Source organism: Megalobrama amblycephala, linkage group LG16 (assembly GCF_018812025.1).
Source record: "Megalobrama amblycephala isolate DHTTF-2021 linkage group LG16, ASM1881202v1, whole genome shotgun sequence".
Classification (NCBI taxonomy): Eukaryota; Metazoa; Chordata; class Actinopteri; order Cypriniformes; family Xenocyprididae; genus Megalobrama; species Megalobrama amblycephala.
In genome coordinates this window covers 9,497,403-9,513,991 of record NC_063059.1, presented here as the reverse complement: position 1 = coordinate 9,513,991, position 16,589 = coordinate 9,497,403, and the positions used below count along the sequence as shown (strand labels likewise).

The 16,589-nt window shown below is 37.8% G+C and overlaps 1 protein-coding gene across 1 annotated transcript in view; it reads right to left on the bottom strand.

Moving 5' to 3' along the window:
• The window catches only part of nyap2a (neuronal tyrosine-phosphorylated phosphoinositide-3-kinase adaptor 2a), a 57,614-nt gene extending 45,237 nt beyond the window's left edge, over positions 1–12,377 (bottom strand). The window contains exons 1-3 of the mRNA XM_048161453.1: positions 12,258–12,377; positions 5,606–6,453; positions 2,082–2,302 (exon numbers count right to left, since the gene is read on the bottom strand). Coding sequence (XP_048017410.1) covers positions 2,082–2,278 — 197 coding nt within the window. The 5' untranslated portion in view covers positions 2,279–2,302; positions 5,606–6,453; positions 12,258–12,377. The remainder of the gene's footprint in view (positions 1–2,081; positions 2,303–5,605; positions 6,454–12,257) is intronic.
• Between the last annotated feature and the right edge of the window lie 4,212 nt (positions 12,378–16,589).

The window sequence follows — 16,589 nt, the reverse complement described above, 5'->3', positions numbered from 1 at the left end:
TACCAGGGGAACCCTGTCGAAAACGCGGATTTTACCCCCCAGAATGCGCTTTTTTCCGCTTGACCCCCACGAAACGCGATTGGGCTAGTTTTGAGTAGCAAGTGGGTGGGTTTTGTTGTGAAAACCTGGCAACCCTGGCCATTAATGTTTTAATCAAACAATCTCATTGCTCTTGACTTAATCACTTTTGTAACTTTAATAAGAATAAATGTACATTTAATTTACACAGTGAAGACTATTCAGTGTTTTTGTATATTTTTTATACAATTTATGTAGTACCAGCCTATTTATAGGCCTATCCAGTGCTTGACGTTTTTCAGGTAGGTCTATTTCATTTGTCTTTGTTCTATTGTAGTTTTACTTGTAATTAATTTGTTTGTTTCTATTTTATCACTGACTGTTTACTTGTCTTCAGTAAGCTTGGCAGTTTTTTTCTTATAGTAGTTAGGGTGGTATTAGTTGAGTGATGATATTTATGAAATTTCAATGGTATCAAAAATGTATATATGTGTATATATGTATATGTATATATAACAAAAACTTTATTTAAAGCAAAAATAACTATATTATGATATATATCGTTATCGTGAAATAAAATTACTCATATCATGATATAAGATAGATATATAGTTTACATTTTGTGACGATAAAAGCAATTAAGCAGTTGAGATTTGCTATATAGTAGTTTATATCGATATGTGAGTGTATTTTGTATTGTGTAGTGTATTGTATGTATGTGAATAAAGTTGGATATAATATATAATATGTCCAACTTGAGAGCTGTGTGATCATACGATTTACATTTTGTGAAGATATAAAAAGTCATGCAGCCGAGATTTGCTATATATTATTACACTTGAATATATATCATTTAAAGTCCCCCTGTAGTCAACAATTTTATCCCTTAAAACTCATCTTTAATTACCCAAATTGCATATATTTAACGTTTTTCCCTTGAAAAAATAGCTTGAATGTAACTCTACACCCTTGCCTCATTTAGTATACACAGATCTATGAATATGCTAATTAGCCCCGCCTCCACTCACTCACACCAGTTCAGAGATCCACTCACTGACGATCACACGTTGACGTGATTGGTTACAAGATAGTTTGTAACACCAGCGATTTCAAACCGTGTTTTTGAGACCGTCTTTGGTTCACTGCAGTTTTTAAGGAGAAAATACTCAGCCATGGTGTTTACTTATGAATTTGCACATGGTTTGTCTTAAAGCATATTAAAAAACATAAAAACATAAACAACATTAAAAGCTTGATTTTCACCACAGGGGCACTTTAAAATACTTTTCCCCTTAGAAATACATAATTACTGAAGTAAAATGGGTTGCATACAACATTTTGTGGATCCAAATTTAGCTACAGAAGTCAAAATAACAATAAAGGAGAATACAAATGCAGTGGAATATTATTACACACACAAACTCACACCTCGGGCCGCCGTTAGATAAATTAGAGCATCCTTTTGTGTCTGTCTTTTATTAGATTGGCAGAACTGTCTGTTCTAAATGACTCTCTGTCGCTCTCGCTCGCAGACACACACAATAATGGCCAAAGGTTTTCATTGACTCTGTGTTTGTCTCTCTAATATCCAGCTATTTCCTCATTGACTTTACGAGCTCAGGACCAGTGACCTTTATCTCTCTCTCTCTCTCTCTCTCTCTCTCTCTCTCTCTCTCTCTCTCTCTCTTGCTGCACATGTGGTTGCCCACAAATGTTAAAGAGCACAACATACTTGTAGCATTAATATTAACTACACTTTTACATTTTCTTGAGTGATGCTTCATTCTGGGTGGTTGCTAGATCTCCATGACATTCTTGTTCCTAAATATCCTTCAGTGTGTATCTCTGGGATATTTCTCTCTGTTTTATTGTTTGCCAGGTGAAAAGTCAGAAAAGTCTGAACACTTTAATAGCTAGCAAAGAAGGGCTGCAGCTGAATTATAAATACTTTGATTTAGGGGTTTGTTCAAATCACTGAGTATGAAGAAGAGTAATAGCCAATAGCATTACTTATGTGCAGTATTCACATTGACATCAGTCTATCTCTTGCCATGTGTGTGTACCTCTTGATAGCTTCCTCCTGCCGTCTCTTCTTCTGGTTTTTCTCCTGTAGGTATGCCCAGTGCGCGTGGTTGCGGACGCGGTCGCTCTCACGGGCGATGTCCGAGGCGTTCTGGATTACTAGCTCGTCATACGCCCTCAGACCACTGTCCTCCACGTACTGTAGGAAACGGGTGCACTCGTCTTCGCCTGAATCCATCCTTCAGCACAGCAGAGAGACTGCCTGACAGACAGATGGGGAGAGAGAGAGAGAGAGAGATGAGTGTCTCACACAATCTCATACTGTCCTCTTGAGAGCTTGTTCTTTATAAAAAAAAAACACAATGAACTCTTGAGGTACAGGTGGGATGTACACACACACACACACACACACACACACACACACACACACATAATAGCATGTGTTCTCTGGGGAATTTGTTATCCTTTTACACTGAAGAGCATGATTCACTGCAGGGAAAGGGCAAGAGCTAGCATGTTTAACACATGTTTACATAGCTATCTAAACTGAGGATATGACACATATAAACAACTAATTATAATTACTACAGACTAACAAACCCTAAAAAATAATATAAGCACATTATTCATTTCTTCTTATCTATCCTTCCATCCATTGTTATCTATCTATCTATCTATCTATCTATCTATCTATCTATCTGTATTCATTGTTCAGTCAATCCATCCATCTATTAAATTAATCCATCCATCCATCCATCTATCTATTATACATTCCATCCATCCATCCATCCATCCATCCATCCATCATCCATCCATGTATTGTTCAGTCAATTATCCATCCATCCATTGTTCAGTCAATCATCCATCCATCCATCCATCCATCCATCTATTGTTCAGTCAGTCATCCATCCATCCATTGTTCAGTCCATCCATCTATTGTTCAGTCAATCATCCATCCATCCATCCATCCATCCATTGTTCACTCCATTTCATCCATCCATCCATCCATCCATCCATCCATTGTTCAGTCAGTCAATCATCCATCCATCCATCCATCCATCCATTGTTCACTCCATTTCATCCATCCATCCATCATCCATCCATCTATTGTTCAGTCAATTATCCATCCATCCATTGTTCAGTCAATCATCCATCCATCCATCCATCCATCCATTGTTCACTCCATTTCATCCATCCATCCATCCATCCATCCATCCATCCATCTATTGTTCAGTCAATCATCCATCCATCCATTGTTCAGTCCATCCATCCATTGTTCAGTCCATCCATCCATTCATCCATCCATCATCCATCCATCTATTGTTCAGTCAATCCATCCATCCATCAATTGTTCAATCTATCCATCCATCCATCCATCCATCCATCCATCCATTGTTCAGTCAATCCATCCATCCATCCATCTATTAAGTTCATCCATCCATCCATCCATCCATCCATTGTTCACTCCATTTCATCCATCCATCCATCCATCCATCTATTGTTCAGTCAATCATCCATCCATCCATTGTTCAGTCCATCCATCCATCCATCCATCCATCCAACCATCCATTGTTCAGTCAATCCATCCATCCATCCATCCATCCATCCATCCATCCATCAGTTGTTCAATCCATCCATCTATCCATTTATCCATCCATCCATCCATCTATTGTTCAGTCAATCCATCCATTCATCCATCCATCCATCCAACCATCCATTGTTCAGTCAATCCATCCATCCATCCATCCATCCATCCATCAGTTGTTCAATCCATCTATCTATCCATTCATCCATCCATCTATTGTTCAGTCAACCCATCCATCCATCCATCCGTCCGTCCGTCTGTCTGTCTATCACAAACTTCTGGAGAAAATTTTCCCTCAAAGCGTATAAGTATGTAAACCAGTTAAGACTAGTAAGAGCAGTCAGTTTAACATTACATGCAAACAGTGGTAACATCTGGCCCAACATTATGTGCCTCTTACAGGTCTTATTCCATCCTACTGCTTTTTTCCTACATGCTCTGGAACACTGTACACTATACACAAAGAGAGCATGTGGTTGTGTGTGTGTGTGTGTGTGTGTGTGTGTGTGTGTGTGTGTGTGTGTGTGTGTGTGTGTGAGAGAGAGAGAGAGAGGGAGCGAGAGAGTATGTCAAGTTTATTTTTACAACTTTGTGAAGATGTCATCCAGCGCTCTGTTCTCTGTTGTATTATTCAGCATGTCTTAATATAGACCCTGATCTCAGATTTTCTCCCTCTCTCCCCATCCCTTCCTCAGTCACAATCCCACCTACTCATCTGCCTCTCCTTCATTTAACAACTTTCACACACTTCTGTACACACCCATGAGAGCAAACAACACACACACACACACACACACACCTGCACATGCCCATAGATGCCATCACACACTTTTACTTACACAGGGACACACAGCTGTATTCTATAAATGGAATGTGAGGAGAAGGAACTGTGGGTTTCCAGGCAACAGTATCCTAGTGCGCTGACATAATGCAGGAAGCTGGGAACCTAATTCTGTGCTGAAGATGCATTAGTTCCGCTTTACACTGACAGGCGTGATTTCCCTACCATGTGTGTGTGTGTCAGATGTAATGCCGAAAGCATGAAACACGATATTCTTCTCCTCAGATGTTTGCTGCAGATGAATCATGTTTCACGATTATATTTTATCACCATTTGTGCATGTGATTGTATGTATTTTAATAAAACATCTAATACTAAGTCTCTTTTTTTCAGAGTGATGAGGTGGCAAGATGCCATATTCCCATTGCTGGTACACACACACACACACACACACACACAAAATAGGTCAGCGAGACCACAGCACCACATCAATGGATGAGGGGAGTTTAGCTTCCTTATTCATTCCATTAACCTGTAATTCACCACCACAACATGAACAGTGCCAATTCATAACTAAGGCATAGAAATAGCCTTCAAACACACACAACAGACCCAATGAGAGTAGATCCAGAACCGATAAAACACAAGACTGGAACCATGAAAATACAGCAATAACCAATCAGATGTAGTGATTGTCCACAGCACACACTCATTTAAAGGCATAGTTCAGCCAAAAATCATGTCTTTCCAAACCTATGTGACTGTATTTCTTTTATAGAAAAAAAGGTTCTAACAACATTGGACCCCGTTGACATTCAATGTATGGACCAAAAACACTGGTCCTTTTTCACATTCAGATTATCTTCATTTATGTTCCACAAAAGAAAGATATTCGAACAGGTTTGAAATGACATGAGGGTGAGTAAATAACGACAGAATTTTCACATGCTGTATCTGATCCGGGATCTCATGCTGTACAGATGCCAAAAAAAAAATGGTTGAATCATGAATGAATCTGAAGATGTACATGGGAATTGTGGGTAATATGGTGATTTGGATCCCAAACAATCCGTTGATGCTCAGTTTGACTCTTCCTGTTACACGGATGATGAAGAACTGATGAAGATAAGGAAAAGGACGAGATGGAAATGAGAAAAAAAAAAACATCTGGATGGAGACACACACATGGTTACACTCACGGTATCAGTGAATTGGAACAGCTGATCTCCAGGTGTGTTCTGTGTGTGCGTTTCTCAACACCGCACGTTATCGAATCCTCCTGCGGACACGCACACGGCTGACAGACAAGCCCGGCGACAGCGACGCAGCTCGGAGGATGCAGACACTGCCGTGAAGAAGAGAGAGATGAAGGACATGTCCATCTTTGGCGTTTCCAGAGCTCTGAAGAAAACTGGCGGCGGTCGGCAGTCCGACCCTTCCCCACCTACGACCGTTCCTGCTGGGCTTCGGCCACCAAGGCTGTCCCCTCCCCTACCAAACGCTTCTGGAAAGATCCACACCTCCTTTTGGTGGTTGCTTCATCTGCGCTGTCCCCACACACGCGTGGTGTGTGTGTGTGTGTGGGGTGGGCTGCGTGCGGATGCGTGTAGTATGAACGTGTTCTCCTTTCGCCGGCTGTAGTGTGTGCGTAGAGACGTTAGGCTGCTAAATGCATCGTGTCCTACAATCTCTTTGATCCGTCCTCCCCTGCTGCTGCTGCTGCTGCCGCCGCGGCTGCCGTCACACACACACTCACACACCCCCGTGCGCGTCACACACACGCAGCGATGAACCCAGCTCAGGCGTCAGTAGGCAAAGAGACGAGCTGTAGCATCTGTTCCTCTATCCTTTTTTTCTCTCTCTACCTTCTTTTTTGCTCTCTGATCTCCTTCCCTCCAGCTCTCTCCAACCCTCACTGCTTACTCACTCCATCCCCTGGTGATCTTCTCTCTCTCTCTCTCTCTCTCTCTCTCTCGCTTTCTCTCGTTCTCTGCAGCCCCTATGTCTCTCAACCAATCATGTTGCTCGCTTAGAGCTGTCCATGGTACTGAAAGAAAGAGAGAGAGTGTGAGTTAGAATGGTTGTGTGTGTGACGGTCCTCTCTTGAGGGCATGACCTCTGCCCGTACAATGTTATCACCAGGGCAACTACACTGTCTGATGCAAAACACTCAAAAGGCAGTCAGATATGAGTGTATGTGTTTGTGTTTTGGAGAATTTTATTTCTGCGCTAAAAATATGGCTGTTTACTACGGAAGAGGATTAGGGCCAAGCAATAATAAAAAAATAAAACCATCTCGAGATTAAAATTGTTAAATTACGAGAAAAAAGTCGTTAAATTACGAGAACAAATTCGTTAAATTATGAGAAAAAATTCGTAATTTAACAAATTTGTTCTCGTAATTTAACGAGTTTTTTCTCACAATTTAATGACTTTATTCTCAACATTTTATCTCGACTTTTTTCTTGAAATTTAACGAGTTTTTTCTCGTAATTTAACAAGTTTATTCTCAACATTTTATCTCGACTTTTTTCTCGAAATTTAACGAGTTTTTTCTCGTAATTTAACGAGTTTATTCTCAACATTTTATCTCGACTTTTTTCTAGAAATTTAACGAGTTTTTTCTCGTAATTTAACGAGTTTATTCTCTACATTTTATCTCGACTTTTTTCTCGAAATTTAATTAGTTTTTTCTCCTAATTTAACGAGTTTATTCTCAACATTTTATCTCGACTTTTTTCTTGAAATTTAACAATATTTTTCTCATAATTTAACGAATTTGTTCTCGTAATTTAATGACTTTTTATCGTAATTTAACGACTTTATTCTCAACATTTTATCTCGACTTTTTTCTCAATTTAACGAGTTTTTTCTCGTAATTTAACGAGTTTATTCTCTACATTTTATCTCGACTTTTTTCTTGAAATTTAACGATATTTTTCTCATAATTTAAAGGTGCCCTTGAGTGATTTGAAAAAACATTTTAAATTGTTCCCTGATATCTACATAGAGGGTATGTGGCTTTTTTATGGCCGAAAATTGTCCAGATATGGTTTTACAGCTCCATTTATAACCCCACAAATAGCCCCTAGAATGAAAAGGTCTGTTTTTGCCTTATTTGGAAGGCTCATGAATAGTAATATGGTGCTCCGCTCTGATTGGCTGTTTCACTGTTCGGCTCCTTCCAGTAGCTCACACTGATAGCGAACAAATCTGTACTGTACGGCGTGAACGATGGAGAGTTTTGGTATTCAACCTTATATGTTTGAGCCTGTTTCTGACGAAGATGCAGATGTAGAGGAACAACCAATTTTGTTGCGATTGGCCATAGACGTTTCTGAGTGGTAAGTTAGTCTTTATTTTCAGTATGCACCTGCAAAACGTAACTGTTACGTCAATGGAACTAGCATATAGCGTTAACTTTACACTATAACTCATAACGTCAGTATTTGCAACTTTGTTTTTAGCATTGTAAAAAAAAATAATTGTAATAATGTGTCGCTGTATGGTTTTACAATGATAGCTTCTTCACTTTGCAATAACAACTGTAAACAACGAACGAAAATTTGTTTCTAATATATTGACATTACCGATATGATTTTAAATTTGATTTATTTAGCCAACCAAAGTAAAGCATAGAAGACATTCCAAAAAAGCAGTGTCATGTTTACTACTCAGCTGCCGTAGTGTGATTACGATTTAGCTATTAGTAACAAAAACTTACATCGTCTATAAATATCTTTTTCCACAGGTGTACGCATACAAGTCATACAAGTTCTCAAAAATAAAAATATTTGAAAAAAAGTGACTAAATGTCTTGTCAAATGACTATCGTTTCAGTTTGAACGGTGTAGAAAGTTAGCTAGAAGGATCGAGTATCTGTAGCTATCTGTAAGCAAATAAACTAACATAGTTAGCTTCGGTGTAATGTGTTGTTGGTTAAATATAGGTCAAATTATAATTATATCCGACAAAAGAGAATTGGCATATGTATCTACGGTTATGTTATAGATTTATATAACAAAGACAGTAATAAATTTTAACCTCACCGTTAATAGTAGTTACGTAAACTTTGCTATTTGTTACTGTACTAGCATCTTGCATTAGATCTAGACAACACTGGGTACATGGTCGTTAATGTTGTTAGCTCACTAAGAAACTTTACATTTAATCAGAAATAGTTTCTACAGCCAAGATGTGGATAAAAGCACTACTTACTGCTTGCGGGAATATAGTTGGAATTACCCCTTTCTTCAGTGTCAAACGCTGAGCGAAGCCTGCTTGATATTGTCCCAGGTTAGAAAAGCTGTCCGTGGTGAAATGGGCAGAGCAAACTAACAACTTTGAGTTAAATTGTTCCGGTATCCGGTTATAGATAAACGTCAGCCATGCCTTTTGACAGTTTTTTTCTGGAGGAAGACTATGAAAAGTTTTCACATCCCCTTCACAGCCTGGAACATAACATTTTATTTCCATGATCTGCCATTTTCGCTGTTATCCTCGCTTGGCTTGTTTCTTCACTCTGCTTGCAGAACTTCCGATGATTCCGCTGGGCGGTTCCGCCTGGCCTGGATCATGAGCATATGCAAATATTGGGGGCGGAGTCCCCGACTGTTACGTAACAGTCGGTGTTATGTTGAGATTCGCCTGTTCTCCGGATGTATTTTAAACAAATGAGGTTTATATAAGAAGGAGGAAACAATGGGGTTTGAAACTCAGTGCATGTCTTTTCCATGTACTGAACTCTTGTTATTCAACTATGCTAAGGAAAATTCAATTTTTGATTCGAGGGCACCTTTAACGCATTTGTTCGCGTAATTTAATGACTTTTTATCGTAATTTAATTACTTTATTCTCAACATTTTATCTCGACCTTTTTCTCGAAATTTAACGAGTTTTTTCTCGAAATTTAACAACTTTAATCTCGAGATGGTTTTATTTTTTTTATTATTTCTTGGCCCTAATCCTCTTCCGTAGTTTTCGTGATAGTTCTTACATGAGTACAGTTTTATCATTGTATTTTCTGCTTATTAAAACTAATGACATAATAAAGTTAAACTTAAATAAAGTGGAAAAATAATTTCAGGACTAAATTTTTATTACATTTTTTTTTTTTTTTTTTAAATTTAGCAAGTTAACACCTAATCATGTTGTGGGGGGTAAAAATCGCTTTCCTTTGGGGGTGGGGGAGGGGGGATTTGGAGGGCCAGTGGAATTGAAAAACAACCCGTGGCAACGGTGTAAAAGTAGCCCAATTCCGCAGGGAAACCCATGGCCATGAAAACAACATTGCTATGAAATATGCCCTAAAAGGTCCTTTACTATAGTAATTTTTGTATGTTATGTAAGGATACGTTATATCTGCCTCTCCTCTCCTCATTCTCTCATTTTTCTCATCTGTTCTTTCTTCCTGTATTTTCTTGTCTCTAAGACTCTTTATCTCTGAATGTAGGTGTGTGTGTTTGTTTCTGTGTGTGGGATGAATGTCCATCTAGGGGATTTTGTCCATCAATCACTCGTCCCGTGACATCAATAACCCTCCTTCAATTGAACTGCATGCAGTGTATACACACACACACACACACACACACACACACACACACATTGACAGTTCTCCTGTAGATATGCGTCTCTTTTGTGTTCAGAACTAGCTGACATTAGGAGCTGAATAGAGATAACAGATCACGTTCTTTAGCTGCTGGAGTAAAGGCAGGAGACAAAGACCGCACACGGATAAATGGAAGAGCGAGACACCCACGTTGACTATTCACACACACTTCTTGCTTGAGAATTCTTCAATAGAATTGTTCAAAGCAGCACATTCCACGGTTCTGAACTATACATCAGCTCTTTAGAATTTTTAAGCGCACCTCCTGTATATGTCTTACGAGAAAACTTTGTAGAGACTCGCTGAAGTGGCACAGGCACACACACACACACACACACAGAGAAACATATGAGATGAGAAAAGCAATGACAAAAAAAAAACATAACTATTGACTTGTAAAGGGGTTATATGAAACAAAGAATTTGATCCAATAACAAATTCATTTTCCAAGGCTTATTTGTACCATCAATAAAGCTTAAGTACACCTCCAACGACACCACTTTCCTTTTAACTAATATTATCCTGATATCATGATATTTACCTGATAAGATGATCATTAATAAAATTATTCACGATTTAAAATAATTGTTTAATATTTATTTATCCATGTTATATTTGTTAAACAATTTTGTCAATTATATATATATATATAGTAGTCAGGAAGTCAGGCCCACTTGTGTTCATTTACAGGGTTGCAGTTTATACCATATCCATGTACATTAACAGTCAAAAGTTTGGATACAGATTAATTTTGTTTGATGAATTGATAAGTTGTAATGGATGGTGAAGCCATCAAACAGCCAAACATCATTCAATTTTGTTTAAAAAGCATCCCAAGATGCACCTCATGAAATGGGTTGATGATTGTTCAGAGTGACTGCTGCAATCTAGACAAAGAAAAAGGTCAAAAATAAATTTCTTGTGTTTTGGTCACTACATGATTTCCATGCTTCTGTTTGTGTTATTTCATAGTTTTGATAACTTATATATATATATATATATATATATATATATATATATATATATATATATATATAAATTGTGAAAATAAAAAACAAATAAATTGTGTTTAAATAAAATAAATTATTTTATTTTATTTTATTTTATTTTATACAGGTACCTTTGGTTGGGAATCAATGATATAAGAGAATGGCGCTGTGATAGCTAAATAAAATGGATCACATTGCCTCTAGTGGCCATTCACTAAAACTACATGAGCTATGCTGCGACATCAGCTTTGGAGTCAGTGGTCATTTTTAAAGTTACATCCCTCTATTATACTTACATAGAAAGAGGTACCTGAGCCATATCTAGGGGATGAAATATTCCAGTTAGCCTATAGGGAATTGGCTCTTTTGACTAGGGCTACACCATAGCAAGCAACCACTAAGAAACGGCATAGCAACAGGCAAACACAAAGCCCTGGAAACTGCCAAGAACACCTTAGCATTGTGGTGGCAATTTCTGCACAGACCAGCACTTTTATTCAGGAAAAAAAAAAATGTAGCTGCATTTAAAGCTACTAAATGTCCCTGCTGTCAGATATCACTAAAATAGGAGCCCAGAGAAATCACACAGGCTCTGTAAATGAAAAAAAAAAAGAAAAGAAAAAAAGTCTGAGGCAGCTTTCTGCCAATCGGGTGCTACTGTAACTGATTATGTACCAACAGCTGAAGACAGGGAAGTGTGTGTGGTTTTAGTCGCAAGAAACACTTATCCCAGAAAATGATTTTTCTCTCATTATTAAGTCAACATCATATCATTCCAAACCTGAATGCTGTTTTTTGTTTTCATCAATAGAACACACACACACACACACACACACACACACACACACACACACACACACAACTACTTTTGTGTGTTCCATGGAAATAAACAATACATGAGTTTGAAATATATGACTTCAAATTTTCATTTTTGGGTGCACTATTCCTTCAATAGTGTGCTTCAGATTTAAGGTCTTTAAGTTTAATAGGCATATGCACACAGAGTTATTGTACAGGGTTGCATTCTGTACAGAGAGCGTGATTCAGAGCTGATTTTCGGAGGTGAGACTGAGCCAATTATAACGCTGCTGAATTATTAAATCTCTCTTTCTCCAGCATACACACATCTCTTTCTCTCTCACAAAAGTGCACAATATTCCAAGGTAAAAAAAATTGTCCAAATACTTGTAGAGTGAACAGATACACATACACTGTCAACGGTCACAAGTATACTTAATTCAGTCAGTCACATACCTCAGCAGATGACATGCCAAGCTCCGACAGTGAGCCTCCCGCAGGGGTTTGAGGAGCTGCCGCATCCGCTTGGAGCTGGATAACTGCTTCTTCAAATGACCATCTATACCTCCACCCAAAGACTTCAGCCTAAACACAGTGAACACATGCTTACTGTAAAATCATTTAGATAAAACAGAGTAATATTATACGATATTACCATATATACTGAATATATACACTACTAGTCAGAATAACTGTTTGCTAATTTAATTTTAAAATGTAATTTATTCCTGTGATGTCAAAGCTGAATTTTCAGCATCATAACTACAGTCTTCAGTGTCACATGATCCTTCAGAAATCTTTCTAACATGCTGATTTTGTGCTCAAGAATTATATTTTCAATTGTAATAATATTTCACAATGTTACTGTTTTTACTGTATTTGTGATCAAATAAATGAATGCAGCCTTGGTGAACATTCAGAAACATTAAAAAAACGTAATTATTCCAAACTTTTGACCAGTATATATACAGTTACAAATCATGCTTTTGTATCTGAATATGGTAATTAGGTCACTCTTGCTCATATGATATCGCTTTATTGTAATGAAATGTTTGTCTTTGCAATCTACAGGAACACACTTTAGAGGAGATTCCCAACAAATTAACTGATGGATGGATGGATGGATGGATGGACGGATGGATGGACGGACAAACGAACAGTTTGAAACATGGATCAGATAACCCGTAATCCCAACATACTAAAAGTGTAAATATTTCATGTCAAACCCCTATTTTTCCAGACACAGTGAAAATGGCCGGCACGTTTCTCAGCTCATGGGCTGGCAAGTGTTTACACTACTGAAGGAATGTGGATGAATCTCACAAATGATTTAACTCCTGAAATAGCCTGCGAGTGTTAATCCCTTCTGCAGGGAGGATGTGTTGGTTTGTCCTCTGGCTGGTACAGCAGGAGAAGGAGTGAAGCTTCAGGACAGAGAGGGATTAAGCTATTTTCAGCTCTTATCAACACACTTTGAATCTTTCTGCTCTGATTGAGCAAGAGAAAAACTTGAATTAAAGGTAATTATAAAAACTGCACGCTAGTCACAATAGTCTTTTACAAGGTCGTTTCTGTGCAAGCAGTAGACACACAAACAAGCTCACTGCACTAACTGCACACTTAAAGAGGACCTATTATGCTTTTTTACATTTAAAACTTTCTTAGAGTTTAATGTTGATGTTTGAACATGAAAAAGGTCAGAGTTACAAACTCCTCTCTAAAGGGAGTTATTCTCTATATCAAAGCACTGAGTTCTTGAGTTTTCTTCCAGGAAGATACACGCCATGATATACCTCATTTAAATAATTTCTGCCCAAGGCATAAGCAAAAAAAGTGAGGTGAGGCCTTTTTAGGTTGCGTTATTAGCGCGTTGCCGCTATGTAGTGTTGTAGTCAAGACCACCTAATCTGAGATTGAGATCAAGACAAGACCAAGACTTTGAGGGGTTGAGACCAAAACAAGACCAAGACCAAGGCAGGGCAAGACTGAGTCAATATCAAGACCATACCAGCACTCCTTAAATTCATAAAGATCCACATTAATGCCTGAGAAATAACTTATTTTTAAATTAAAGGTGCCCTTGATTCAAAAATTGTATTTACCTTGGCATAGTTAAATAACAAGAGTTCAGTACATGGAAAAGACATACAGTGAGTCTCAAACTCCATTGTTTCCTCCTTCTTATATAAATCTCATTTGTTTAAAAGACCTCCGAAGAACAGGCGAATCTCAACATAACACCGACTGTTACGTAACAGTCGGGGTGTACACCCCCAATATTTGCATATGCCAGCCCATGTTCCCAACATTATGAAAGGCATTAGCAAGGGCAGCCAGTAACATCTGGATCTGCACAGCTGAATCATCAGACTAGGTAAGCAAGCAATAACAACAGCGAAAAATGGCAGATGGAGCAATAATAACTGTGTGATATTTAGTGATATTTGTAAACTGTCTTTCTAAATGTTTCGTTAGCATGTTGCTAATGTACTGTTAAATATGGTTAAAGTTACCATTGTTTCTTACTGTATTCACGGAGACAAGAGCCGTCGCCATTTTCATTTTTAAACACTTGCAGTCTGTATAATTCATAAACACAACTTAAAAACAACATTCTTTATAAATCTCTCCAACAGTGTGTAATGTTAGCTTTAGCCACGAAGCACAGCCTCAAACTCATTCATAACCAAATGTAAACATTCAAATAAACACTGTACTTACGCGATTAGACATGCTGCATGACGAACACTTTGTAAAGATCCATTTTGAGGGTTATATTAGCTGTGTGAACTTTTTTTATGTTGTTTAAGGCAAGCGCGAGCTCTGTGGGCTGAAAGAATGAGCAATTAAAGGGCCAGCAGCCCTGAATCGGCTCATTTATAATGATGCCCCAAAATAGGCAGTTAAAAAAATGAATTAAAAAAATCTATGGGGTATTTTGAGCTGAAACTTCACAGACACATTCAGGGGACACCTTAGACTTATATTACATCTTCTATTACATCCATTACAAGTTCTAGGGCACCTTTAATCAATGAATATAATTAGATTAAGATTATGTAGAGCTGTTACTAATCAAATGAAATCATTAACAACAAAATTTATCTTTGCACTGCAGAGGTGGTATAGAAGATGCATCTGAATTTGTAAATTACAAATGCATAATGTTGAGAATAATGTTTTAAAAATATTTTATTTGACTTTATCAAATGTTTTTATAAAAGCAGTATCATGTTTGCAAATTTGTGCTCAAATTTGTGAAAACAGCTCTCTTGATCTTGCGATATTTCTTAATTATATCACGTTATAATATAAAAATCCAGATCTCATACAAGTACTTTTTTGCAACAATATCTTGAATTTTGTGAGCATTTGTATAAAAAGGGGTGGTTACATGCGATTTCACTTTTTTTACTTTAGTTAGTGTGTAATGTTGCTGCTTGAGCATAAACTGTATCTGCAAAGTTACAGTACTGAACGTTTAATGCAAACGGAGATATTGTCTTTTAAAGTTATGGCAGTTTATTGCCTACAAAAACGACTGGTTTGGACTACAACGAGCTTCTTCCCGGGTTGGTGACGTCATAAACCCTGCAAAACACGCCCCCGGGAACACGCAACAAAGTGGGCGAGGCCATGTGGCGCAGTATGCTGTATGCAGTATGGTGCTGGATTTGCACAAAAGCTATTACTGAAAGATAAAGCAGTTCCCACTTTAAAAGCAGAAGCTGCTTTTTATTGGCTTTACACTGTAAGTACGTTTTATTGTTTGTACATGTCTTTTAAACGTAATGTTATAGTTCTGTTGCTATTTTTAATGCATCAAGGACATGTACAAAGAGCAACTCGTTTTTTCTAGCCAGTTAGCTAAGTTCTAGTGCAACAAACACAAACAGTTGTTCATGCTACCTTTACAAAAATGCGACTACTCAGGCATGTATTTGGCTACAGTAAAGCTTTAATCAGGATACAAATGTATATTGAAAGTTAGCAAACAGCAGTGACAGCATCTAAACACTTTGACACAAATACAAAATGAAATACCATTCATAAACGTCCTTTAAAAGCCGCGATTGCTGTTCATCTGGGTCTGATTCGGGCTCAATTTGATACAGCAATACAGACGCCATTATTTACATTTCCAGCTTAGCGCGTAACTACGAATGGTAAGGGGCGTGGCGTTTCCGGACGCTTCAGCGAATCATGATACACTGGGTCAGCTACCAACCTGCCAACCAATCTGAGCACATTGCGTATTTCGGAGGGAGTGGCTTAATAGAAGCAGGAAGTCAAACGAGCCGTTCATATGACAGTGTGTAGAATAAAGCTAAAATATATGAAAAACACAGCGTTTTTAAACGAAGCATTAAGACATGTTAAACTGCGCCCCAAAAACACAATCAAGCCTAGAAAAAAAACCACTTAACCACCCCTTTAATTTCCTTCATTCATCCTTCAATAATTTCTGAACCAGCACAATAAATAAATCAAATTAGAAATAAGTTATTAATTGCATCAGAAGCAGTAAGTTTTACATCCAATCACATTAATGACGTTAATAAATAAATCAGACAATGCACTCTCAATTTAGTGATATCCTTGTAGTTGTGGTCTTGACCGGTCTTAAAACAAAATCCTCTTAGTCTGAGACCGAAACAAGACAGAGTACAAACGTGGTCGAGACCAAGACAAGACCAAGACCTTCAAAAAATGGTCTTAAGACTGGTCTTGAGTACTACAACATTGCCGCTGTGTTCAAGTAAAACCTGAGTTTAAACCTGAGAAGCT